The sequence below is a fragment of the Drosophila suzukii genome, chromosome 3 (assembly GCF_043229965.1).
Source record: "Drosophila suzukii chromosome 3, CBGP_Dsuzu_IsoJpt1.0, whole genome shotgun sequence".
Classification (NCBI taxonomy): domain Eukaryota; kingdom Metazoa; phylum Arthropoda; class Insecta; order Diptera; family Drosophilidae; genus Drosophila; species Drosophila suzukii.
In genome coordinates, this window is record NC_092082.1 from 4,265,273 (window position 1) to 4,289,827 (window position 24,555).

General features: G+C 45.0%; 3 protein-coding genes across 5 annotated transcripts; 2 read left to right on the forward strand and 1 right to left on the reverse strand.

The window, feature by feature from the left end:
- Window positions 1-1,040: 1,040 nt before the first annotated feature.
- On the forward strand, window positions 1,041-2,869 carry AsnS (asparagine synthetase). Its single transcript, XM_017077774.4, has one exon. The coding sequence runs from the start codon at window positions 1,104-1,106 to the stop codon at window positions 2,778-2,780; it is 1,677 nt and encodes a 558-aa protein (XP_016933263.2). The 5' UTR covers window positions 1,041-1,103; the 3' UTR covers window positions 2,781-2,869.
- A 1,385-nt stretch (window positions 2,870-4,254) lies between these two features.
- chb (chromosome bows) lies at window positions 4,255-11,951 on the forward strand. Its single transcript, XM_017078591.4, has 2 exons — window positions 4,255-4,969; window positions 6,857-11,951. The coding sequence occupies exon 2, from the start codon at window positions 6,894-6,896 to the stop codon at window positions 11,370-11,372; it is 4,479 nt and encodes a 1,492-aa protein (XP_016934080.1). The 5' UTR covers window positions 4,255-4,969; window positions 6,857-6,893; the 3' UTR covers window positions 11,373-11,951.
- A 57-nt stretch (window positions 11,952-12,008) lies between these two features.
- LOC108013003 (uncharacterized) lies at window positions 12,009-23,608 on the reverse strand. 3 transcript variants are annotated; one of them, XM_017078589.4, is made up of 6 exons: window positions 22,972-23,608; window positions 18,556-19,728; window positions 15,354-15,550; window positions 14,224-14,595; window positions 13,344-13,748; window positions 12,009-12,392 (listed from the first exon to the last, which is right to left on the reverse strand). In XM_017078589.4, exons 2-5 carry the CDS (start codon window positions 19,466-19,468, stop codon window positions 13,392-13,394), a joined length of 1,839 nt encoding a protein of 612 aa, XP_016934078.3. In that variant the 5' UTR covers window positions 19,469-19,728; window positions 22,972-23,608; the 3' UTR covers window positions 12,009-12,392; window positions 13,344-13,391. The 3 variants fall into 3 exon arrangements, with proteins under 3 accessions (XP_016934078.3, XP_016934079.3, XP_016934077.3); XM_017078590.4 differs by having other exon boundaries at window positions 12,009-13,748; window positions 14,224-14,592; XM_017078588.4 differs by having other exon boundaries at window positions 12,009-13,748; window positions 22,972-23,607.
- Window positions 23,609-24,555: the final 947 nt, after the last annotated feature.

Sequence of the window (24,555 nt, forward strand, 5' to 3'; positions counted from 1 at the left end):
TTGATTAAGTTATAAAATGGAAATAAGGAATGTCTTAATGGTAAATCTCATAAGGCTTAAACCTTAGATATATGTTTTTAAAATACTATTTTCTCCATATTATTTGGTTTAAATTATTTGAACATATATGTATATGCCACATACGTTCATGTTTTGGTAACATAGTCGGAGCGCAAAAGAGCAAAACTGCCACAGAGACTGAAATAAAATAAACCGGTCTCCCTCTCTGTTGCTGAATTTAACACTCATTTTTGTTCACTCTTTTAATATACCCCTGGCATTCACCCAAAACCGAGTAACAATGAGAGAAGTACACAAGTTGGACATTTTTAAAAACAGTTTGTTGATGCACTTATTAACTATAATACTTATGGATATATATTTTTTTCAGGTGTGTACTTTAACTCGTTTAAATCTTATTAAAAATATTATTATCATTACTATTATTTATATGTTTCCATCTATTTCTACCAATTTATTAAGACTAAACACCAAATTATTTTTAATGAAAACTTACAATGAGGTATTTACGTTAAATAAATTACTATATTAAATGGTTCTTACAATAGGTAATCCATAAATTCTTGTTAAATGGATGTACCCTTAATAAGGGTAAATTGGATGACGAAATCGTTGATAAAGAAAAATCAGCTGTGATATGGAGAGTATCCAGAGAGCATAAAAAAGAGCATGGTAAATAGTAAACAGACTACCCGGCATATTTTGTATCAAGTTTTCACCCACTGACAGCTGTTCTACTTTTCTTAAGCCTAGGTAAATGAATACATTGAAATAATTTATAGTGATATTAATTTGCATTTTTGGGGTCCAGCAAAAAATGTTCCTATGCAGATTTTATTTTAAGAGTAGCCAGATTCTAGAACACCGGTGAGAAAACTGGAAGCACGTGAAAGCATACTGATTAGTTGAGAGAATAAAATGAGAAATGCCGAGGGATATACCATATAAAGAGTACCAGAGCCAGAGAGCGTTGGCAATAAATAAGAGCGCTCCGGGGTAAATAGGTTCATTCAGTTTTCGGACTTTGCAAACGGCGGACCTTGCTTGAACTTATATTATATATAAATACAAATTAACCAATAATGTGCGGAATATTTTCGATATTTTCGAGAGATGGAGAACCGATTCCCCCACAAGTTCTCCACGGCAGCAAGCACAGTTTAAGGGAACTGGCTTATCGGCAAAGTGGAAAACAGCGGCATCGTGGTCCAGATTCCACCGGGGTCTACGTAATTCCCTCGGAAGGAGTGGCCATGGTCCACGAACGCCTGCGAATTGTGGGCGTGGAAATGGGCGATCAACCCTTCGTCTCTGAGGATGGCAACCTCATCCTGGTGGCCAACGGAGAGATCTACAACTATCTGGAACTTTCGGCGGAGATTGCAAAAAAACGTGGCACTTACAAGCCCAAAAGCGATTGCCATGTGATACTGGAACTGTACCGGGATTATGGCAAAGATCTGCTGCAGTTCATCACCGGAATGTTTGCCTTTGCCTTGTACGATCGCAGGACCAAGGAGGTCCTTCTGGCACGAGATCCGTTTGGCATAATACCCATGTACGTGGGTGAGGATGCGGCGGGCAACCTTTGGGTGGCCTCCGAGATGAAGTGCCTGGTGGATACCTGCTCCAAGGTGGAGACCTTTACGCCGGGTGAGGCTCGCTTTGGTAAAGTTGGTGAGCTGAAAACCTGCTGGCGGTTCGAGCAGCCCTGGATCAAGGAGGTGCCCACCCAAACCTGCGATTTAGCTTTGCTCCGGGCCAACCTGGAGTCGGCGGTGCGCAGTCATCTGCAATGCGATGTCCACCTGGGAGCTCTTCTATCCGGCGGAGTGGATTCAAGCCTCATAGCCTCCATTGCCACCAAGATAATGCGGGAAAGGGACCCCAACTTCCGGTTGAAGACCTTCTCGGTGGGCTTGAAGGATGCCCCCGACTTTCAGGCTGCCAGACATGTGGCCAAATACATAGACAGCGACCACAAGGAGATCATCTTCCAGATCGATGAGGCTCTGGATGGCATTCGGGATATAGTTTACCACCTGGAGACGTACGATGTCACCACCGTGAGATGCAGTTTACCCATGCTGCTGTTGGCCAGATATATCAAGAGCACGGGTATTAAGATGATCCTGTCCGGCGAGGGAGCGGATGAGATCTTTGGTGGGTACTTGTACTTCCACAAGGCTCCCAACTACCAGGATTTCCACGACGAGCTGGTCAAGAGAGTGCGGCAGCTGCATTTATCCGACTGTTTGAGGGCCAACAAAGTGGCCATGGCCAAGGGAGTAGAGCTGCGAGTGCCCTTCCTGGACACTGGGTTCGTTAGCCATGTGATGCAGATTCGGCCGGAGGACAAGATACCTGGACCTCTTAACCAATTCGGGGGAGATCAGCAAAAGCGATTGGAGAAGTACATCCTGCGAGCTGCGTTTGCGGATAACTATCTGCCCGACGATGTCCTGTGGCGGCAGAAGGAGCAGTTCTCCGACGGAGTGGGCTACGATTGGATCGACAGCATCCGCCGGGTGGCCACCAGCCACGTAACCGATGAGGAGTTCGCCGGAGCCGCCCTCCGGTTCCCCTTCAACACGCCCACCACCAAGGAGGCCTTCTATTATCGCTGCATTTTCGCCGAACAATTTCCCGGAGAATCAGCCGCCCGAACCGTAACTCGATGGGTGCCACGCCTCGATTGGGGCTGTCCGGAGGATCCATCCGGACGGGCTCAGGCCGTCCACCAGGTCAACAAAGACTGATAGAACCTTAATTAAGCTAGTCTAGTCTAAAGAATGCCAATCGGCATCTGCCGAGGCATGCACAATAAATTTCTTTAATTGGTAGTCAACCCGAGAGGTGTTTAAAATGTTTATATATGCATTTATTCTGCCATATGATAACGCAGCGGGTTTATGGTTACAGATATTGATATTGTGCCATATGCCGATGACCGACACGTGCGCGCTCCACTTGGCAACTAACTTGGAAACCAGCTGGCGTCAATTGCAATTAATATGCATTGTAATGAATATTTTTATTTACTAAACAAAACCGTCAATCAAAGCAATTGCTATCTTTAGAAACATATGTTTGTATGTGTATAAAGTACTTATTGTTAAAGGGGCCGGTTAAGTGAGGCTAAATTAAGCATTCTGTATTTGCATTGCTGCTAACGATTACAAAATCTGTAAATGAAATATTATTATTTTGTATATTTAAGTGAAGAAAAACAGCATGTATGTAAATAGTTTTGACGATAATTTGGAACATGTAAGTGAGTCGCTTGTGAGAAACATATTCTTTAATCATATTTTTTGAAGTTCAAAAAAGGTGAATAAAACATATAAAAAAAATTTGACTTGACTGAGAAATGTACTTGGTAATGTAAATATAAGGCATATAATATAATATTCTAATTGATAAATATTGCTGCCAAGATCGAAAGTTATGTTTACGTTAGTCACCATCAGATCCATTAAAACACGCGTTGTGGGAGTTGAAAAATCCGACGAATCCGTAAGCGCCAAGAAACAACAACATAGTTCGCACTATGGAGACCTTCATGTTGATATAGAGAGTGATAAAATTCCATTAGCACTACGGATTTTAATGGAATTATGTCTCGCCGACAACAAAAATTCCTTGAAAAGTATTTGGACTTCAATAATAATCAATTTATATTTTTAAACAATTTTGGACACATACATAAGAAAAATCAACTTTTAGAAAGTCAATCCAATATTTCAATGTAACGACACATAAGTTTTTACATTTAAAAATAACGGTTTCAATCAGTTGGCAACGCGACTTGAAAGTATAACCGCAGGCTGCTACTTTATGGTATTCTTAAAGCCTGGTATTTTCATAAGGGTCATAAAATATAATCTTGTTTTTCGTATTTGTCCCTCTTTTTGATAGAGTAACGTAAAGTTTGCCTGGTAAACTTCACCGTGGAATAAGAATCTTTTAATTTTAGCGTATTTTTACAATAATTTCTTAGTTTTATATAATAAAAGCAATATAAATAAACTCATATTTATGGTACTAATACGAATTATATTTAATAAAAATTTTGTAAATAAAAGAAACCCTTGAAATTATTTTTAAGCTGAATAGTATTTAAACGGTATTTCTTCAAAGTAAAATGGTACTTTATGGTATTTATTTTTGGCATCTAGTATTTTTATCGATAGTTATCTTCCTCTTCGATTTCACGAGGCGCTTTAATCCAAACTATCGATAGTTTTTTTGCAACGCAACGGGGTGGCGAAACGCTGCTGAAATTAAGCTGAAAACCGTGTTATAAACCCGCAAGCCGTGGCCAAACAGCGAACCGATGCCTTTTCGCTGCAAAATGTGATGTTTGCCGGGCACAGCAAACGCTCGGCGACCGCAAACACAGTGCAAAAACACAGCCTCTGACCTGACCCCAAGCGCGTCACCCGAAAGTGGGAAAGAGAGAGACAGCGAGCGAGTGGGAGGGAGAAAAACTAGCGCTGCCCCGAAGACGTTGGAATTTCGTGAACTGTTTGTTGTTGCAGCCCAACAATAACGGTAGAGACAGCAGCAGCAGCAGCAACAGCAACAAATACCAATGACAAAGTGAAACCGACTGCGCTGCCCAACGAACAACAACAACAATAAGAGCAAACAAAACAAAACTGTGATCTCTGCTTTAAATTTTTTTATTTTGCGGGGCAATTGTTCAATTTGGCTGTGCTCGAAAGTAAATTTAGTCAACTCGTTACGCGTATTTGCGGTGTTTGGCAACGCTTTTTCCAACCGACGACTGGAAAATCAATTCTTCGGCTTGCCAAAGGGCAACAACAACTAGCAGTTGTTGAAGTTTTTTTTCTGCTGCTGCGGCCCAGCCCAAAACAAAAAGCAAAGAAGAGGAGGAGGAGAAATATAAAAGAGGAAGAAGCAGCGCAGCCGGATTTGCAAATAGGTATGTGTGTGTGTGTGTGTGTGTATGTGAGTGCGTATCATGAAGATACAAAAACAAAATTGTGTTAAAATAAGACACTTTTCCGCTCTTTCTTCTCTCATTTGCTCTCTCTTCTCGTGACATTTAGCCGCTGAATGACGTCGCCTTCGCCGGCAATTCTTCAACAATTAATTAACCAAAAAATATCGGACGACCAGCTGCTGGCAAACATTTTCTTAGGTTCATTTTAACCTCGAATACCAGCACTTTGATTAACAAGTTCATATCTTATCGCCGCGAAAAACCCTGAAAAATAGTTACGAAAGCAAGTTTTGTTGATGTTTTTTTATAAATAGAAAATTGCGTATGCAAATGCTAATTTTTAGTGGAATGAGAAACCGATTCTCTCCGATTTCTCGCTCTCGTTCGCTCTCAACAAGTCGCTGTTGTTGCTTAGCAATTTAGATATATTATCTCATTCTGCCCAGTCCATTGTTGCACAGAAAGAAAAATCGGTATGATTTTATTAAAGGTTTGGACCTGGTGTCAGCACTTGATTAATTTATATTAATGACTGTGACCTTAGTTTTGCCTTGTCTACTTTGTTTCAAACGAACCTTTTTTAGTTCCCATTTGGTCTCTAAAAAGATCTATAATTATAGTTATTGGCAGATTGTTCTTATACCAAAACCGCTTTTTGTTGTTCAGTGCGTATAAATAATATTACTCTCCGCACGCAAATTGTGGTTTTGTGACGGCAGCGCACAATGCCAAAAATGTTGCTGATCGAATCCCAAATCCAAATTCGAATCTCCATATATAAATCCATAGACAGAGCACGTTGCTTCCTGTCCGCCACCCACTTTTCCCCTGACTTCGTCACGCTCTCGGCGCCCCTGAGATGATTCACGTTTCGTGCACGTAACAACGCCCCACCATCTGGGTGTCCGTGGCCCCCGAAACCCCCTCCGGCAACTCTGGCAGTCAAGTATCCAAGTATCCATGCAGCCACACATCCATGTAGCCATGTATCCATGCCCATCGCCACCCGCACAGCCGTTCACCTACATTTCCAGCTCTCTTCGGGCTTGAGCCCACTTTTCCACTCCACTCCACTCCCCTACTGCTACCATCTCGATTTATCGCTATTCTGGCTCTGTGACTTCACCTCACACGCAAATTGTTGGCCAACTAACTGGCTGTTGCTGCTTTTTGGGGCTCCAATGCGCACGAGCAGACCACAGATAAAATACAGGCCGATGAGCATGTGCAGGATTTGGCGGGAACATTTCGCCAGGGAGGACAGGACATTCTATTAGTCACTGCTTTTGATTTCTAGACAGCAGATACTTTAAATTTCCTCTTTCATTTATTAGGAAATACAGTTTATTCTCAGATTTTTATTACGAACACCATGCACAAAACTTATTGTTTTATTACCCCAGTAAGCCTTATATATCATAAAATTCCCAGAAGCTATTTCTTGTGATACGGTGTTGTTGTTTCTTGAAAGTTTACAGTGAGCAAGTGTTGTTTTATAACAGATTAATGTTCTTTGGTAACATAACCCTCATAAGTATTAGTAATATAAAATGTTTAAATCTTAAACACAAAAAAACCAATGTCAAGTTAGTCATGTAGTAGTTTTGAAATCCCAACATGGAGTTCCTACCACAAAATATCAGTTCGCTTTATACCGTACACTTGTAAACATTCTCTCGAATACAAATAACACTTTTTCACTGCTCTGAAATCTTTCCTGTTTTTGCCATCAATTTCGTATTTAATAGCCCTCCAGTTTTATGGTACCTGCATCCTTGCGCCAAAATTTGCCCCAGTCTCATGCAACTTTAATTTAATTTGGCAAATACTGCAGTAACACTAACACAACCGCCTGGTTTATTTCAGTTGCCGCTGCAAGGAGGACGGATAGACACCCGGAACGATGGCCTACCGCAAGCCCAGCGATCTGGATGGCTTCATCCAGCAGATGCCCAAGGCGGATATGCGCGTGAAGGTGCAGCTCGCCGAGGATCTGGTGACATTCCTGAGCGACGACACAAACTCGATTGTCTGCACGGACATGGGCTTCCTCATCGATGGATTGATGCCCTGGCTGACGGGCAGCCACTTCAAGATTGCACAAAAGTCCCTGGAGGCGTTCTCGGAGCTTATCAAGCGACTGGGCAGCGATTTTAATGCATACACAGCCACCGTTCTGCCACATGTGATCGATAGGTTGGGAGACAGTAGGGACACAGTCCGCGAGAAGGCCCAACTTCTGCTGCGCGACCTCATGGAGCACCGAGTGCTTCCGCCTCAGGCGCTGATCGATAAGCTGGCCACCAGCTGCTTCAAGCACAAGAACGCCAAGGTGCGCGAGGAGTTCCTGCAGACAATTGTGAATGCGCTTCATGAGTACGGCACTCAGCAGTTGAGCGTGCGCGTCTATATTCCACCAGTTTGTGCCCTGCTCGGCGATCCCACGGTCAATGTGAGGGAAGCTGCCATTCAGACGCTGGTCGAGATCTACAAACATGTGGGGGATCGCTTGCGACCAGACCTACGTCGCATGGAGGACGTGCCCGCATCGAAATTGGCGATGTTGGAGCAAAAGTTCGACCAGGTCAAGCAGGAAGGCCTTCTGATGCCTTCAGCCCTGAAAAATACCAATGGCAATGGCAATGGAGTGGGCTTGGATGAGGCCGACAACATTGGGGTTAGGGAGCGACCCACCCGGATAATGAAGCGGCCACTGCACTCGGCTGTCTCGTCATCACTGCGCTCCAAACCCAGTACGAACGATGTGAGCGGCGATGCCGGCGCCGTGACCATGGAGACCTTTGAGGCCAGCTTTGAGACGGTCCCACAGTTAAACATCTTTCACGCCAAGGACATGGACGACATCTACAAGCAAGTGCTGGTGATCATCAGCGACAAGAACGCAGACTGGGAAAAGCGCGTGGATGCCTTGAAGAAGATTCGGGCGTTGCTTGTACTCAGTTATCACACCCAGCCACAATTTGTGGCCGTGCAGCTGAAGGAGCTGTCGCTGAGCTTCGTGGACATCCTCAAGGAAGAGTTGCGCTCGCAGGTGATCCGCGAAGCGTGTATCACCATCGCCTATATGTCCAAGACGTTAAGGAACAAGCTGGATGCCTTTTGCTGGAGCATTTTGGAGCACCTGATCAATCTTATACAGAACAGCGCAAAGGTCATAGCTTCAGCCTCCACGTTGGCTTTGAAGTACATCATCAAGTATACGCACGCGCCGAAGCTGCTCAAGATCTACACCGAAACCCTAAATCAGTCAAAATCTAAGGACATAAGATCCACACTCTGCGAGCTAATGGTGCTGCTCTTCGAGGAGTGGCAGACCAAATCGCTGGAGAGGCATGGCACTGTTCTAAGGGATACTTTGAAGAAGTCCATTGGTGATGCGGACAGCGAGGCTCGCCGCCATTCCAGATGTGCCTACTGGGCTTTCAGACGTCACTTTCCGGAACTGGCAGATCAGATATATGGCACCCTAGATATAGCTGCCCAGCGGGCATTGGAAAAAGAGCGAGATGGCGGTGGAGGAGGAGGAAGTGTTGCTCCACCGGAAACAAGACGAACTGTATCCCGCATTGGCCGAACTCCTGGAACTCTGCAAAAGCCCACGCCCAGTATGAGATCCATTTCGGCCGTGGACACTGCTGCTGCCCAAAGAGCCAAAGCCAGGGCGCAATATACACTCTATTCAAGACAAAGGAAGCCTCTGGGACCCAGCAATTCCCAGCAGGCACCGATGACAGGAGCAGCGGCCAGTGGGTCCCTCCCCAGGCCACGTCTAAATTCCAATAGCGGTGGCACGCCGGCCACCACGCCGGGATCGGTAACGCCACGCCCCCGAGGACGAGCAGGAGTGTCTCAGTCACAGCCAGGATCACGTTCCACCTCTCCAAGCACTAAGCTGCGGGATCAGTACGGCGGAATTAGTAACTACTACCGTGGAGCCACTGGCGCCATACCCAAGAAGGCCTCTGGAATACCACGAAGCACAGCCAGCTCCAGGGAAACGAGTCCAACTAGGTCAGGTGGTGGCCTGATGAAGCGCAGTATGTACTCCACAGGAGCGGGATCCCGACGAACGCCTGAGAGGAACAACCCCGTGAGACCATCGGCGGCAGCTCGACTTCTGGCGCAATCCCGAGAAGCAGAGCACACACTAGGCGGCGCAGATGATGGACAACCGGACTACGTGTCCGGCGACTACATGCGCAGCGGTGGAATGCGGATGGGCAGGAAGCTTCTGGGTCGCGATGAGTCCGATGACATCGATTCCGAGGCCAGTTCTGTGTGCTCAGAGCGATCTTTCGACTCTAGCTACACTAGAGGTAATAAATCCAACTACTCGCTCAGCGGGAGCCACACCCGTTTGGACTGGAGCACGCAGCGTGCGCCATTTGACGACATTGAGACGATCATTCAGTTCTGCGCCTCGACGCATTGGTCTGAAAGGAAAGATGGGCTGATCAGTCTAACACAGTATCTAGCCGATGGAAAGGAGCTCACTCAGCAGCAGTTGCAATGCGTCCTGGATATGTTCCGTAAGATGTTCATGGACACTCATACCAAGGTTTACTCGCTATTCCTGGACACAGTCACTGAGCTGATTCTGGTCCATGCGCCCGAGCTGCACGACTGGCTTTTCATCCTGCTGACGCGATTGTTCAACAAACTGGGCACCGACCTCCTCAACTCGATGCACAGCAAGATTTGGAAGACGCTACAGGTGGTTCACGAGTACTTTCCAACGCAGTTGCAGCTCAAGGAGCTATTCAGGATCATCTCGGACTCCACGCAGACGCCAACAACCAAGACACGTATCGCCATCCTGCGCTTCCTCACGGATTTGGCCAACACATACTGCAAGAGCAGCGACTTCCCTAGCGACCAGAGTCAGGCCTGCGAGCGAACGGTCCTTAAGCTGGCCCAGTTGGCGGCGGACCAGAAGTCGATGGAACTGCGCTCCCAGGCCAGGAGCTGCCTGGTTGCCCTTTATAACCTTAACACGCCGCAAATGACCCGGCTGTTGGCCAATCTGCCAAAGGGATACCAGGACTCGGCACGCTCCTGCATCCAGTCGCACATGCGGCGGCAAAGCCAAAGTGGCAATTCGGGTGCCAATTCGCCTAGTAGCTCTCCATTGAGCAGTAGCAGTCCCAAGCCCCTGCAAAGTCCCTCTGTGGGTCCATTTGCCTCGCTCCAGAGCCACCACCAGCTCAGCCTGAGCTCCACTAGTCCCCGCTCGCGGCAGTCCTCTGTGGAGCAGGAGCTGCTCTTCTCCTCGGAGTTGGACATTCAGCACAACATTCAAAAGACGTCGGAGGAGATCCGGCACTGCTTCGGCGGCCAGTACCAGACGGCGCTGGCGCCCAATGGCTTTAATGGACACCTGCAGTATCACGATCAGGGCCAGCAAGACTCGTGTGCCTCTTTGTCTTCCAACTCCAAGACGCAGTCGTCGGCCAACACCACGCAGTCGAACACTCCGGAGTCGGCCACCATGCGTCTAGATAACCTGGATCGGGATAGAGCCACCCAGAATGCCAAGTCGCCACAGCCAACCGGCGATGCCAAGGTGCACGTGGTGTCGCTAAGCATGGCGGAGAATGGTGAGCTGATCCTGCCCAGCGATCTGATGGAAAGCGAGGTTGTGCGTGTGGCCTTGACATTAACGAAGGACCAACCCGTGGAGCTGCTGCAGACGTCGCTAACAAACCTCGGGATCTGCATCAAGGGTGGGAACTGTGAGCTGCCCAACAAGCACTTTAGATCGATCATGCGAATGCTGCTCAACATTCTCGAGGCAGAGCACACGGACGTGGTCATCGCCGGCTTGCACGTGCTCAGCAAGATTATGCGCAGCAACAAGATGCGACATAACTGGATGCACTTCCTGGAGTTGATCCTGCTAAAGATCATCCAGTGCTATCAGCACAGCAAGGAGGCTTTGCGGGAAATCGACTCGATGATACCAAGGATAGCACCATCTCTGCCACTGGACCTGTCTATCAACATTGTCAATCCGGTGATTGCGACGGGCGAGTTCCCCACCAATCTGTGCGCCATCAAGATCCTGCTGGAGGTGACCGAACACCATGGCACGGAGATCACGGACGCCCACCTGGACATTGTGTTCCCGAATCTGGCGCGATCGGCGGACGACATGCAGTCTATGGTGCGCAAGGCGGCGGTCTTCTGCATCGTCAAGCTGTACTTTGTCCTGGGTGAGGAGAAGGTCAAACCGAAGCTGTCCGTGCTGAATCCCAGCAAGGTGAGGCTGCTCAACGTGTACATTGAGAAGCAGCGCAACTGCATCAGCGGCGGTGGAGGTGGAAGCTCCACTAAGAACTCGTCGGCGGCATCCTCGTCATGATTGCGGGAGGCTTCGCCGAGGTTCCTGCACCAGCACCTTAAACAAGACACGGACGGAGTTGCGTCCCTCGGCCTACGAAGGAAGTGAGGAGCGGCGGACATTTAATGATATATAATACATAAACTAATTATTTATAACTAATTATTACCGAGATCCAATGATCGATGCGTATATAAAGCAGACGCAAAGCGATAAAACCAGCTAATTGTACTAAAATTGTAGCCAACTCCGCAATCCTCACCCCTCACCTATAAACTATTTATCCCTCAGTCGCTCAGTTGTATGTGTTTTCACCAGCTACCAGCTCCTAACTATTTACGATGCTTCTGTTTAGTTTGTAAGCCTATATTTCGCTCATTTGGGAGCCCAGGAGACTTCGTATCCTTATTTCGTTTCCGCTCAACTAAATTCTAAACACTATTATTATTACTACGATTCTGCTCTTCTTACAACTGAACTATTTTTGTAATTAATTTAAACACACAAACCCACACAAAATGATAAAAACAATAAACAACTTCTAGGTTATGTTATAATATTTATAAATTAATTAAACGAATAAAACAGTTAAAAACAAAAGTCCCAACATGTAAACAACAACAAGTCAGCGTTTTGTTTGCCAACATCCTTTGCTAATCGTTTTGCGTGATTTATTTCATAAAATTCAAACTTTCAAATATTTATTTACACACGGACTTAATTATACTAAATACTTGGTTTATTTCATTTCGTCCTCGGTTGTTGTTCCTTCATTTTACCGAAGACTTCCAAATACTTAGTTGGCATAAAATGTCAACGCTACAAGGTTTTCTTCCTCTTTGTGTTTTTTGTTGGTGAGTAGTTTCTTTACATATTAACTAGTTTTTTAATCGCTATTAAACATTTTTGAATGTCGCTCGATGTGTTTGGATTTTTTTTCCGTTTTTGGTAATTCGGTTGTCTTTTTTGTCTTCATTGATTTGTTCGATTTGCATTTGAAATTTTGTTGGGCCCCTTTGAAACCTGAACTTGGTTGTCTCTCTACAAGTAAATCATACAAATTCGTTACGTTTATTTGTTCACGCACAGATATTGGAAATGAATTCAAGTAAATTAAGGCACTCAATACAACAAAGAAATCGATTCGAAAATGAATAGGTTGTTAGTAAATCGATAGAAAATAAATCAATTTTGCCAAGTACAAATTAGTGCGGTGGTTCGAGTGTGTCTCTGTATGGGTGTATCTGTATCAGTGTGTTTGTATGTGTGTATCTGTGTCCTAGACTAAAATGTAGTGCATTGCTTTAACATTAACTATCTGGCTTTAGATTACCGTAGCTAATCTTTAATTTGTATTTGTATTGTACATAAACGTAATTCCTAAATTGTGGTGTTTTCAATTAAATATATTTTTCAATGGCACATCTTTTTGCTAAGTGTAAGATTTTCGCTCTGTTTTATTTGATTTTTGTCGGGGTGATTTTGGAATTTTGTGCCCCAAAAAAATGGTTTCCAAATGGAAACGGTGCTGTTAACAATTTTGAGTGTTCATTACATTTACGTTGAAGTTGAGAAAAAACGTCTCCCAACACTTGGAGACCTCGAAAACTTTTTAGATCCCATTACCAACTGCCCAAGTAGTTTGACTAAAATCTAGTGTTACATATACGAAATGCATATTTATGTACAGTGGGACAAGATTTCAACTTACATTCTGAATCGATTTAAAACGACTTCGATTTAAAATACATTGAACTACTTAATTGAATATTATTCATTTACATGTAGATGGTTTGCTAACAATATTTTGGCTTCTTGTTTCTTTTGTTTTTTTCTTAATTTCTTGTGGTAAATTTTGAACGCACTCATTGCTAACAATGCCCCCGACAACAACAACTCTTCGGGGGAATCCATTGTCCAATTTTGACCGAAAAAGGCACACACAGAGAATATCGAATGACAACGACTATGCACGACTACAACAACACTAACCCTAAGCTATATAAGATCCGCTCGACATCGGTATCGGTGGACCGCATCCTAGTAGCCGTTGCAGCGGATTTCCCCGTAGCGAGCCCTTGGTCTGCCGGCTCCATACGCCGCATATCGCTCATACGCCATGTAGTCCGGCATCTCGTAGCCGTAGCCCCGCATTCGATTCCTGGCATAGCCGCCTTGGTTCTGCTCCTCGTAGGCATAGTGGCTGGGTGTGGGCGTGGCCGGGGGATCGATGTAGCCTCCAGCTGGGTGAGATGCGAAATTGCTGGGCGTACTGGCTGCGCACTCCTCGGCCAATCGTTCCACCAGCGACTCGGGCGTCTGCAGGAATCGCTCGGAAAAGCGCCCGATTTCGGTGGAGCCGAAGGCCTGCAGGAAACCCGGCAAGGGCTTGATATCCTGCGGGGATTTAAGGGGTGTTGTTAGTGGAGAATTGGGCTTTTAAACATATAGTTTAAACCATTGAATTATAGTCTGAGTTCTGAATTTAATTTTTTTACATTAAAACTCTTCCAAATTATGGAAAATTAAGTACACTTTTAGTAAAGACTTGAGATTTTTAATCCAGTTTTATTCTTACAATTATATTTTACCCCGAATTTTATCATCAATAAAAAAAAAACTTAAAATATTTTCAAAAATTTAATTTTAATGTAAGAATTTTTATAAAAAATATTTATACATTTTGAAAAATAATAATTTGAAAGCAAACATTTCTATTTTGATTATTATTACACAAAGGAACCTTTACTCATTTGAAAATAAATAAATTTTATCTACACACATATGTATGTTGTATTTTTATCATATTATAATTATTTCCAATATAACCCGATATTACTCAAATCGTAATATAAGCGATCCCACAACTCACCCTAATTTGTTCCCTTACGATGGGCTCCACAGCCTCCAAGTTCTCGCTGCCGCCGGCTTCCTTTTTGGCCGCCTTCCTTTTTGATTTCTTGCTCGGAATGAGATCGCACTCTATGATGCGGTTGTTGCTGTTGCGATTTCTAGCAGCAGTTGCACTTCGCTTGATGTTGCCCGCCTGCTGTTGCTGCTGCAACTGCAACTGCTGCTGTTGTTGTTGCTGCTGCTGCTGCTGGAGCAGAGGAGCCAGGGCAGGTGGCACACTTGCATTTTGGCCAAAACCAATTGGCGAGTTCTGGGGCGCCGGCGGAGTGCGCGGGCGTCGCGGCGTTGGACTCCATCTACTCGCATTCGCCACAGGATGTTGCTGCTGCTGCTGTTGCAAGTGGTAGGCAAAAAAATCGATTTAGTTTCTTTTCCAAGCCGTTTTGCAGCGGCAAAGTTGTTACGCTCAAGTGGCGGGCACTTGAGCTGCCAGTCTCCCCCTGGATTCTCTATACCCCACTCCCAATCCCAGTCCCATTTCCATCTCCATTCCCCGCCAGCTGGCCGGCGCGTGCTCGCTGATGGCAGCTCGTGTTACCAGGCAACCCCCAAAAGAGCCACCTTCTCTCCTCCTCCCAACCAGCTCCAATCCCATCCAGCCAGCCAGCCAGCCATCCATCCAACCAACCAACCAGCCGGGTGAAGTTCAACGTAGCGCCCCAAAAATCAATAGGCGCCCCTTTTTTTGTGTACGGCCGGGACACCCTGTAAGAAGGCTTCCGGCCGTGGCCACTCTCTCTCCGAGAGCTTTTCCCGTGCTTTCTCTCAGGTTTTTCGACGGAGAACCCTCTGAGTTTCCACCACGAGTAAAGCCGGTCGATGGAGCTAAACGCATTTTGCTTTTGGCCTTCTCTTTTTTTGGCCAGGATGGCTGGTGATGAGTGCTCCTCTTGTGGGCGGCTGTCATTATCAGGCACCGATTGTTGGCCTAATTTATCCCGGCAGGATGGAGGGATGGAAGGATGGCGGGATGGCAGGATACACCCCCTCAACTGATTCCCTCTTAATTAGTACTGCGCCGCACCTGCAGCTTTAATTTGCAATTTTTCCCGCCCCGACGACGCTAATTCGATTTCATTCACCGCTTACCGCATGTCCTGGCTGCTCGTCGCCCGCCTCGATTATTGGATCACCACCAGTAGTTTCCTGCGGCGTCGTCGGCGCATCCGAGGATGCTCCTGTCTCCGGCTGCAAATTGATTTCCGCACGCCTGGCAACATCCGGCGGAGTGGGCGGTGCGGCTTTCACCTTATCACTGGCCATTGGCGACGTGGCGCTTATGTCATCTGGAAAATAAGTTGGGAAATAAGTTGGAGGAGGTTGGCGAAAAAAAATCAATAGCTCTAATATGATTAGACTCCCTGTTCGAGGAACTTGCGGATTTTCGGGAACTCTAATTATTTTGTCATGCGTGCAGGCGGCAATCAAGGGTTAAAAACCAGGCCCAGAACACTGACCATTCGGCGTGGAATCGAAGGGCTTTTTCGCACGCGCTTATCAAATCAGTTTTTCCGAGGAAAAGCCAGAGGAAGAGAGTGGGTGAGGGAGAGGTGGGCAAATCGGGAGAGCGACATGCACTTGTTGAACGTGGCTAACACACACACACACAGCAACACACGCACACAAGAGAAAGAGCGGAGAGCTATCAAACAAAATGTGTAGCGCACTTTTCGGCGCATGCGACTCGGCCTGCAATGTTTACGTATTCCCATCAAGCTTGGCTATAATTTTGGACTTGTTGTTGCCATTATGGCAGTTACTGCCATGCATTTACAGCTGCAATCAGTTGCGTCGATAAATCAATTATTTTAGCAAAGGGCACTGAATAAAGGTAACAAATTGGGGGAAGCCCTGCCATGCTTATGTATATATATCCTACAAGGTTTTATCTTATTCAATTATAAAAAAACCAGATTAATTTTGTTTTTCAAAAAGGAAATCCATTTAAAAGTAATTAAGAATTACCTGCTTAAATACCATGGCTATAATCAAGATGTTAACTACCCTTGACGTTCACTTTGAAATTGGTATGCCACTGTTCTCATTTTAGAGGCTTTCTCTTAATTAACATAATTTCGTAATCTTTTAAGAACAAGAATTGCTAGAGCTGAAACTACCTTTTAAATGGGTTGAAAACTTTAAGACATTTGAATAATTTTATTTTCATAGTCTTATGAATATTCATTTTCCTCTAAAGGGAATATCCCCTAATTGCATTCCTGTTTTTTTTTTGAGCTACACTTCATTTCACATAACGGACATTGATTTTCGCCTCCATATGGTGGCTACAATCGGAGGTTGAGGTTGAAGTTGAATTTGAGCCCTGGCTATTGCACCAGGGAGCTGTTCCTATTCCTGTTCCTCTTCTTGTTTCAGGGTGTCGTTGGTTCCTCCCTTGATTAGTACACAGAAAGAAATTTCAACAAGGTGTTTTAAAAACTAAATAAATGTTATACTAAGAAAAATAAGAAAACCAAAGTATTTATTCCTTTCAGATATTTTGTACTGATCTAATATTAGAAATACTTCATTGATCTAACCTTTTTCTTCTGTGCACGTGTTTGTGGGTGTTCGGGCGTGTTTGCTGTCTGTGTGGGCGGTTTGACTAACGGTAGTAAAGCGGCGAAAGCAGCGGCAACCACCGCATTACGCTGAAAAGTTCATTTACATGCTGGCTGTGATGACATTTCACGCACACTCTGATGGCCAGAAAGACACCCTTAGATAGGGCTGTGTGGGTGTGCTTGTGTGTGAAAGTCAAACGCCCATTGATAACGACGTAGCTCTACACAAAAACACCCACTAACACAGCCAAACACTCCACCACACTGGGATAAATATTACCCACTAAAGTTTCAAAAGGCACCCAAAAGTAAAATTCAAGCTAAAATATAGTTAAACACTTCTAAAAATGTTGGCCTTGTAAAATGAACATTTCTTACAACAGAAAAGTATACAGAAACTTCATATTTAGGTTTGATAAAAAATAAGAGTTCAAATAAAGAAATATTAATTAATCATTTAATATTTTAAAGTGTAATGACCTCATTTATTTCAAAGTCCCAGATCTCTAATTTTTGGTTTTCTATAATGTTCTGAATTTTTTATTTAATATCTCGTTTGTAGTTTTCTGATTTTTCCAAGTGTTGGAAGTTCGTTTGCACTGCAAAATATTTAGAAAAAACTGTGGGTTGACTTCGCACCTGGTGGGTCATCCACGTACACCGTTGACTTATTGATTTGCACACACGACAAAAAAATTAAAAAGCCACACATCACAGGGCAAAGTCGGGGAGTCTCGGCTCTGGTATTCGTATTCGCGTGCCTAAATAGACAGCTAATTTTGAAGTCCTCTGAAGCGCCATGACGTAGGTGCCCCAACGCCCCACGGCAGTCCGCCCAACCACCCATCCATAAAGCCACCCCTCCTGTCGGGAAACGGAAGTATTTCAGCAGTTAACCAACGCTGATTGGTTGAGTGTTTGCAAAACGTCGGCTTGTCAGGCTTGCGAAATATGTGGGTGATTGGGGGTCTGACGGGGAATCGGATTCGGAGGAGCTGGTGGAAAAACCTGACGGACAGCGCTGCCGGTGAGGAGCTTTGCGGACGACACTCCGGATTCTCCGGACACTCCGGACACGCTGACAACGATGACGGCAACACGAACGGACAGTTCTTGCATTAATTTGCATGCGGAATCCAGCATAAGGCTATATTGGCACAGTGGGACTGACAAAAAAAGATTTCTTTTTAAGAATTTTAAAAGATAATCTTGCAAAAAAAATAATATTAAATATTATATCTAATGAATAATAATGGGTTCTTACAAATCAATAGTGTTTGGAAATCACGTTTAAATTGAATACTTTTGGTGACTAAAAGTAGGCAACAATATATTTTTAGTCCAAAAGTACAATGAATTCCTTGCATACTTCTTGACACCTCATGACAATTAAAATCAATTCAAAAATTCTAGTGATTTGGTGGCCTACAAATAAGTCTTTTTAAATTCTTTTAAAATTGATATAAGTTCCTTCCTTCCTCAAAATATATCTCTATTCAACCCGATCGATCCCAAATCCCCCACTGTGCCTTCAATCGTTGATTTCAGCTGAAGCAACTGCCCGTCGGCTGTCGCCCCTCGCCGACTTCCATGCTTGTTACATAATCTGACATATGTTTGCATAAATTTTCGAATTCTCCCCCGCGGCCGTGCATAATTGCGAATTAAATAGAGTGTAATGAAGGAGCGACAGGCGATGTGAGGCGATAAAAAAGCTGACAACTTACCGGGAATATCGAGCGGAGTGTCCGCCCTCCTGGTCTCCGCCGCAGCTGGTGGCTGGACCAGCAGCTCCTCCTCCTCGAAGTCCCTTCCGTCCGCCGGGCAGTGATACGGGACACAGGAGGCGGACTCCACGGACATGTTAACCGGATACTCGCCGCTGTACACCGGTGTGCTCTGGCTGCTGTCGCTCCGTGCCCGCGTGCTGCAGTTGCTGATGCCGCTGTCCGTTCCGGTGGCACTGATCATGGGCGGCGATGTGGTCAGCCGCTGGGCGGGGGACTCGGCCACCGCCTCCACCTCGACATCCGGATCCTCCAGCTTTGGTGTGCCGGCCAGCGGGAGGTGTTGCATCTGCTGTTGCTGCTGGCCGAGATGTTGCTGCTCGGCACTGTAGCTGCGAAGTGGTTCCAAGTAGCTGGGTGGCAGAACAGTGCGATTCGGAGCTGGCGTGGAGGATCTTCCGGGTGGTGCATAGTGCGGAGTTGGACCCGCAAAGGCACCAAAGCCACGGGACTGGTAGGAGGCGGAAGAACTGTATGGCAAGGGAGCAGGTGGCTCGTAGCCAGGCTGAGATGGCAGCTGCTGCTGCTGCTGGTAGGGATGCGACCTGGGCGGGTAGTGGAGCATGCTGGAGGGGATTAGCTGCTGGCCAGCCGGCGTGAACATCCCCTGGTGGTGCTGGCTGTAGTGCGGCGAGGCGTACGGGGCATAGCGATAGTAGTTGGGCATGTAAGAAGCACCAGAAGACCCATAGCCATAGCCGTAGGGATGGTAGCCGGCGGGATGGTAACCCGATCGGTAGGGCTGCGGCGGATAGTGCGACATCGTGGTCGTCTGATGGGGATGGTGATGCTGAAGCTGAAGCTGAAGCTGATGATGATGATCGTAGAAGCTGGCTGGATATCGGTCCGACATGTTAGTCCCTCGAAAGCGTTACTTATACCACGGGTATTGGAACTGGAGGAGACATCCGGGAGTCGTCTGCCCCACGCCCTTTCGAGTGGCCAACATATCGATATCGCCTATGCCCCCGATGTCCTCTTATTGATTTTTGCCTTTTTGGCCAATCGCAAGTCCTTCGGCTTCTTTTGTTGTCCTTGTCTGGCCACGCTTGACTGCCCTTTATTTATGTTCGAATCAATTTTCGCCACACTTGCAGTTTTCTTATTGTCCTCCTGTGAAAGCAAAAAAAAAAGAGAGAGCAATGTGGGTGGCTTTATTATCATACGAAAATAGTGTGGAGTATTGCCAGGACATTTGATGGCTTAACGGAAATGGGAATGCCAATGGCGAGATCGTTAAACAGTCGCCCATGGTTGGGAATAACGAGACAATTGCGTACGGAGGGCCGCAGACAATTCAATTAACATCGGGCCAATAACATTTTATGTGAGGTACATGGCTAAGGGGTCCTGTAAGCGGAGTTTCGATGGGAAATTGTGTGGTTTCAACAGTGCTTATCTGAACAGGACTAACAGATAAGTAGGGACATTATCATCGCCTCCATAAGATCTTTTCTCACTATTATGGCATTACTTGCCTTGTACCAAAATGACTTAATTATAAATGTGACTTTAATTGTGATGATGATAGATAACTGCCTTAAAAATTATAAAATTGTTAAATATTTGTTTAAGTATCTGTTAAATTATATTATTATCATTATAATCTTTAAGTTATAAATTTTAGTTTCACTGGGTGTAGAATTGAAGGATGCTTAGAGGTCGAAAGTGATATGATAAGATCTTAAGTGTCAAATCTACCTTCTTAAATAAGGGTTTGCATAAAATAACTAAATGCGAACTCAAATATCTTGAAAATTGTGGGATCTTTAAATAATAAATTCCACTCATTTTTGAACCCTTTCCTTTAAATCCCCCATCATGCTGCATTAGAGTGCCGCATCCGCAAATGCCTCAATTGTGGATCCTTGAGTTCAACTGAGTGCAATCCTGACATTCCACACATGCTAATGAGAGCCAGCAACTCGCCGAATGCCGAATATCCCAGCATCCAGCTTCCCATGTTATGATGCACGAAATGCGGTTGCCGTCTGAAGATGGCTGGGAAATGGGAAATGGAAAATGGATGGCGGGTTCTGGTAATTGGAGAGATGACGGTGGCACGCGGTGGTACGAAGGACCCTGGCGAGTGGGTGGCGGGGTGCCTGCATCTCTTGATGGGCCATGCGCAAAATTCCGTTTGTTTTGCACTCACGCACAGGCAGCTGAGGCACCACAACAACGACAACAAACAGCCACTCAACTTATCGAGCGCATCTCCCACACACACACAGTCACACAATCACACATCCTTGCACAGCTCACTCACACCCTCGCACCACTCACATTCAATGAATAACCGCATGCATTTTGGCCGCATGCAAACCGTTAATGAGCCACAAAAGTGCACACATCGGGAGTGGGATTGATAAGGACCAGTGGGTGGACATGTGGGCGGCTCAAAGTCGTCACCAGGCAACCCCAAACGTCTTCCAGCAGCTTCTCTTGGCCACACAGCCACCCATCAGCCGCACAGGACATTACACATCAGCACACACAAATACTGTACACTGAGAGAAACATAAATTATTAAAGTGAAAACCAGGAGTGGTCAAGAATCAGGTTCGATACGATCTGTTCTATATTTAAATATTATTAAAAAATATTTTTAAAGTTGAAATTAGTTTCATATTTGCATAAACCGTAAAAATAATTTATTTTTTTAATTTATTTAAGAAAATGTACCAATACCATTTTGATCATAAAGGTATTATCACATGAACTTTTATTCTAATAGCTTGTCAAATATTATATAATAATATTTTTGAAGTCCTTAATTTCCTCTTTTCAAACATATTTGAGTTGAATAGTTAGATAGTTGCTTTTATAAAATAAGACTCTCAAATAATTACTTATTATAACTACTACTTTTCTAAAGGACCAGCGTTTACTTCATAGTAATATTTTTCCCAGTACATCGCAGTTACTTGTGTGCGACCGTAAGCTCCAGCTTGACGTGTGCGTTTATTGATTAATAAACTTTTTTTGTGCAAAAACACCAGAAAAAGGCGAAAAATAATAATTGAAGGCAATCGCTAGTGGGTGGTTAGGTGGTGAAAGCGTTAGCGGGGGCAACCTTTATTGATTGGAGAGCCCGAGCGACTGACGTTCCAGATGAGCTCGATGATTATGATGTCCTGGCAGCAAATTAGCAAGTCAGTCGTTGGAGGGGGAGGGGGAGGGGCAGGACAACTCTATTAGCAAAGTCAAACATGGGGGCGGAGTGGATAACATAATCAATGTAAACACAAGTTGGCCAAGAGAGTGAGAGCGGAGAAAGCGAGCCATTAGCCGGCGAAGAGAGCTCGAGAGAGCCTCCTTAAAAGAGACAGAGAGAGAGAGAGCTTTCGAGGCTGGCCAAAAGGGTTATGTTGGCTGAAACAAAAAGGGCCAGCCGTAAATGAAATGAGCCTCGAAATAAGTCAAGTTAAGCAACTGCAGCCGCTGGAGTTCCGAAAAGAAGGCAAGTCTGCCTCTCTCTCTAGCCTCCTCTCTCTCTCGCATTCGCTCTTTGGATCCTGCGACAGGAAACGGAAGTTGAGCACAACAGCAGCGGTGTAAATGGATGGATGGATGCTGCGTGTGTGTGTGTGTGTGAGTTGGTGGTGCCTCTTTTTGGGACAGTGCGACACAACAGCAGCAAGGCAGCAACAGAACAGCCTCAGCCTCCCACTCGCCGCCACCGTGTATATATAAATCAATAAAAACAGCAGCCCGAGACGGGTTTTCGCCTCAGCTCTTGCACTGTTTCTGTACTTTTTTCCCCCCATTTCCATTTGTTTTCCTCTTCTGCGTCCAGCAGCAGAAGTAACCAGCGAGGAGCGGCGGAGGAGCAGGAGCAGGAGCTGCTGGTGTACACAATCATTACACGGACCCGCGCGCGTCACACGCTGCGTATGTGCAATGTGGCCCGAGCGAAGCGCCCGAATGTATGCAGCGGAATATAGCGATTTTAATTGAGTCTCTGCTCGAAGGAGCATTTCCAATAAATAAATAGGGCAGTACTTCAAGTGCGTGGGGGCACTTGAAAGGTGAAACAAACGATTCTGCTGCAGAAGTCCATAAAGGTATTTGTGAATTTAACAGATATTTTAAAATAGTAAATATAAATGTTTAAAAGGGTTTTGTGAATTGGTGAGGTTTAAAAAAGACATTAAATATAATAAAATTAAATGATTAAACCAAATATTACAATATAATAAATAAAACAGCTTAGTATTTTTAAGCTATTCATTTTTCATGATCTAAAATTTTTAATTGTGGTGTAAATATTATAATTATGTTAAAGTAACAAAATGTAACGACACCATAAATGTAATTAAATTTTTTTACTTCTTAAAAATATAGATGAATTACCTAATTTCCAAGATTGTTTTTAAAATTTATTCACTTTTACACTTTAATATTGACGACAAATTTCGATTTACTTTAATGTATTTTATAGCTTTATCAAATATTACTCTAGTTAAAATGTCTCTGTTTAAATTTGCTTTAACTTTTCCCGCTGATTATTAAATTTTCACTAATTTGATTCGATTAAAAACCTCGCCTTTGATTTCGAAAACTCTCGCCACCACGAAAAGCCGTTAAATTTGAATTTCTAGTGCCCACGCAAGACAGTTCACAATGGTAGGGTTCGCGAGTGTGAGAGGCACTTTTCCAACGACTTTTCACCGATTTTCTCTTCGAGGCTCGAGCGGAAAAATCGAAGAGCGGCCGGCCCAGAACGCCAGAATGATCGGCGGAGCACGGCGGCGTCACTCGGACGGAGGCCTCCTCGGTGCGGTTCGGTGCGGAGTATCCGCCGTATCTTAGTACGCGTTACGTATACGCAGCGTGTGCGGCGCGCGCTAAAGTCCAACGTAGACTGAAATGCGATACGCGGGCGCGCTGCCATTTATACACCGAAGGCCCCCAAGCAGAAGAAGAAAAGCTGGCAAAAGACACAAGCACCACCAGCAAGGAGCAGACGGGAAAAAATAAATAGAAAAAATAGTGAACACACACAGCACACCGAAGCTGCTGCACTGGGAACTTTGTGACCCGATTCGATGGGCAACCTGCCCACATGCGCGAGCGAGCTTTTCCTTTTAACCATTCGAGGGCGGAAAATGCGCTGCACTTCGCTCTCTCTTTATATTTTCCGCTCTCTGGGAAATGGCAGGCGAAACTATTCGCTTTGCTTACGAATTAGAGCACAAAACAGAAAGCCAACCAAAACAGAGCGGCAAACCAAAAGGAATCTAGAACGTGGTGTTACTTCTAAATGGACGAGAGATGGGAAATTCCCTGAGAGAGGGAGAGAAAGCCAGAGAAAGCCGTGAGTGCGCAGCGAATTTTCCGCCAGAGTCCCGCTTGGGGGTTTCCCACGTTCGGTGTGTGTGAATGAGATATGTATAGGCTCGATTTATCGATGTCCGGGCCACAAATTTTCACCAATATGCGAAAAACCATAGCACGCTTTCTGGCGTACCCGTAGTTCCCACCGTCAAGGGTTGTTTCCGCCTATTGGCCTCCCGTGAACCTGTGGCATTTGACCAGCCCAACTTTAGATGACCGATAAGCCGCAAGGCGGACTGATAATAAGCCAGGTGAACTTTCAAAAGCACAGGCGCACTTGGACAGCTCGAAAGTTCTGGTTTTCAACACAGCTCGCTTAAGACTTGAAACAAAGTCAGTGGTTATATCTTAAGATACTCATGATTTTTCTTAGGAAATGTAAGTACACAACTTTTTTGGTATATCTGAGCTCATTTTAGCTTAAAACTAAGATAAGGTAACTATTGTTACATTTTTTTTACTTTTAAATCCTAAAATTACAAACATTAGTTGAAAAAAGTTAAGAAACATGCCTGAGGTTTCCCCAAGAATGTTATCCTTTGCTTCAAAGTTGCATTCTTAGATTAAAGGGCTTCCCTGTTCAAAAGAAAAACTATCACT

What these genes read in the sequence shown, in the direction of transcription:
- AsnS (XM_017077774.4), top strand. Translation starts at nt 1,104, where the DNA reads ATGTGCGGAATATTTTCGATATTTTCGAGAGATGGAGAACCGATTCCC.
- chb (XM_017078591.4), top strand. Translation starts at nt 6,894, where the DNA reads ATGGCCTACCGCAAGCCCAGCGATCTGGATGGCTTCATCCAGCAGATG.
- LOC108013003 (XM_017078589.4), bottom strand. Translation starts at nt 19,468, where the DNA reads ATGTCGGACCGATATCCAGCCAGCTTCTACGATCATCATCATCAGCTT. An exon ending in ACGAGCAGCCAGGACATGCG is followed by an intron (nt 14,596 to 15,353) that starts GTAAGCGGTGAA and finishes CACTTGCAACAG; the next exon opens with CAGCAGCAGCAACATCCTGT. An exon ending in TCGTAAGGGAACAAATTAGG is followed by an intron (nt 13,749 to 14,223) that starts GTGAGTTGTGGG and finishes AAATCCCCGCAG; the next exon opens with GATATCAAGCCCTTGCCGGG.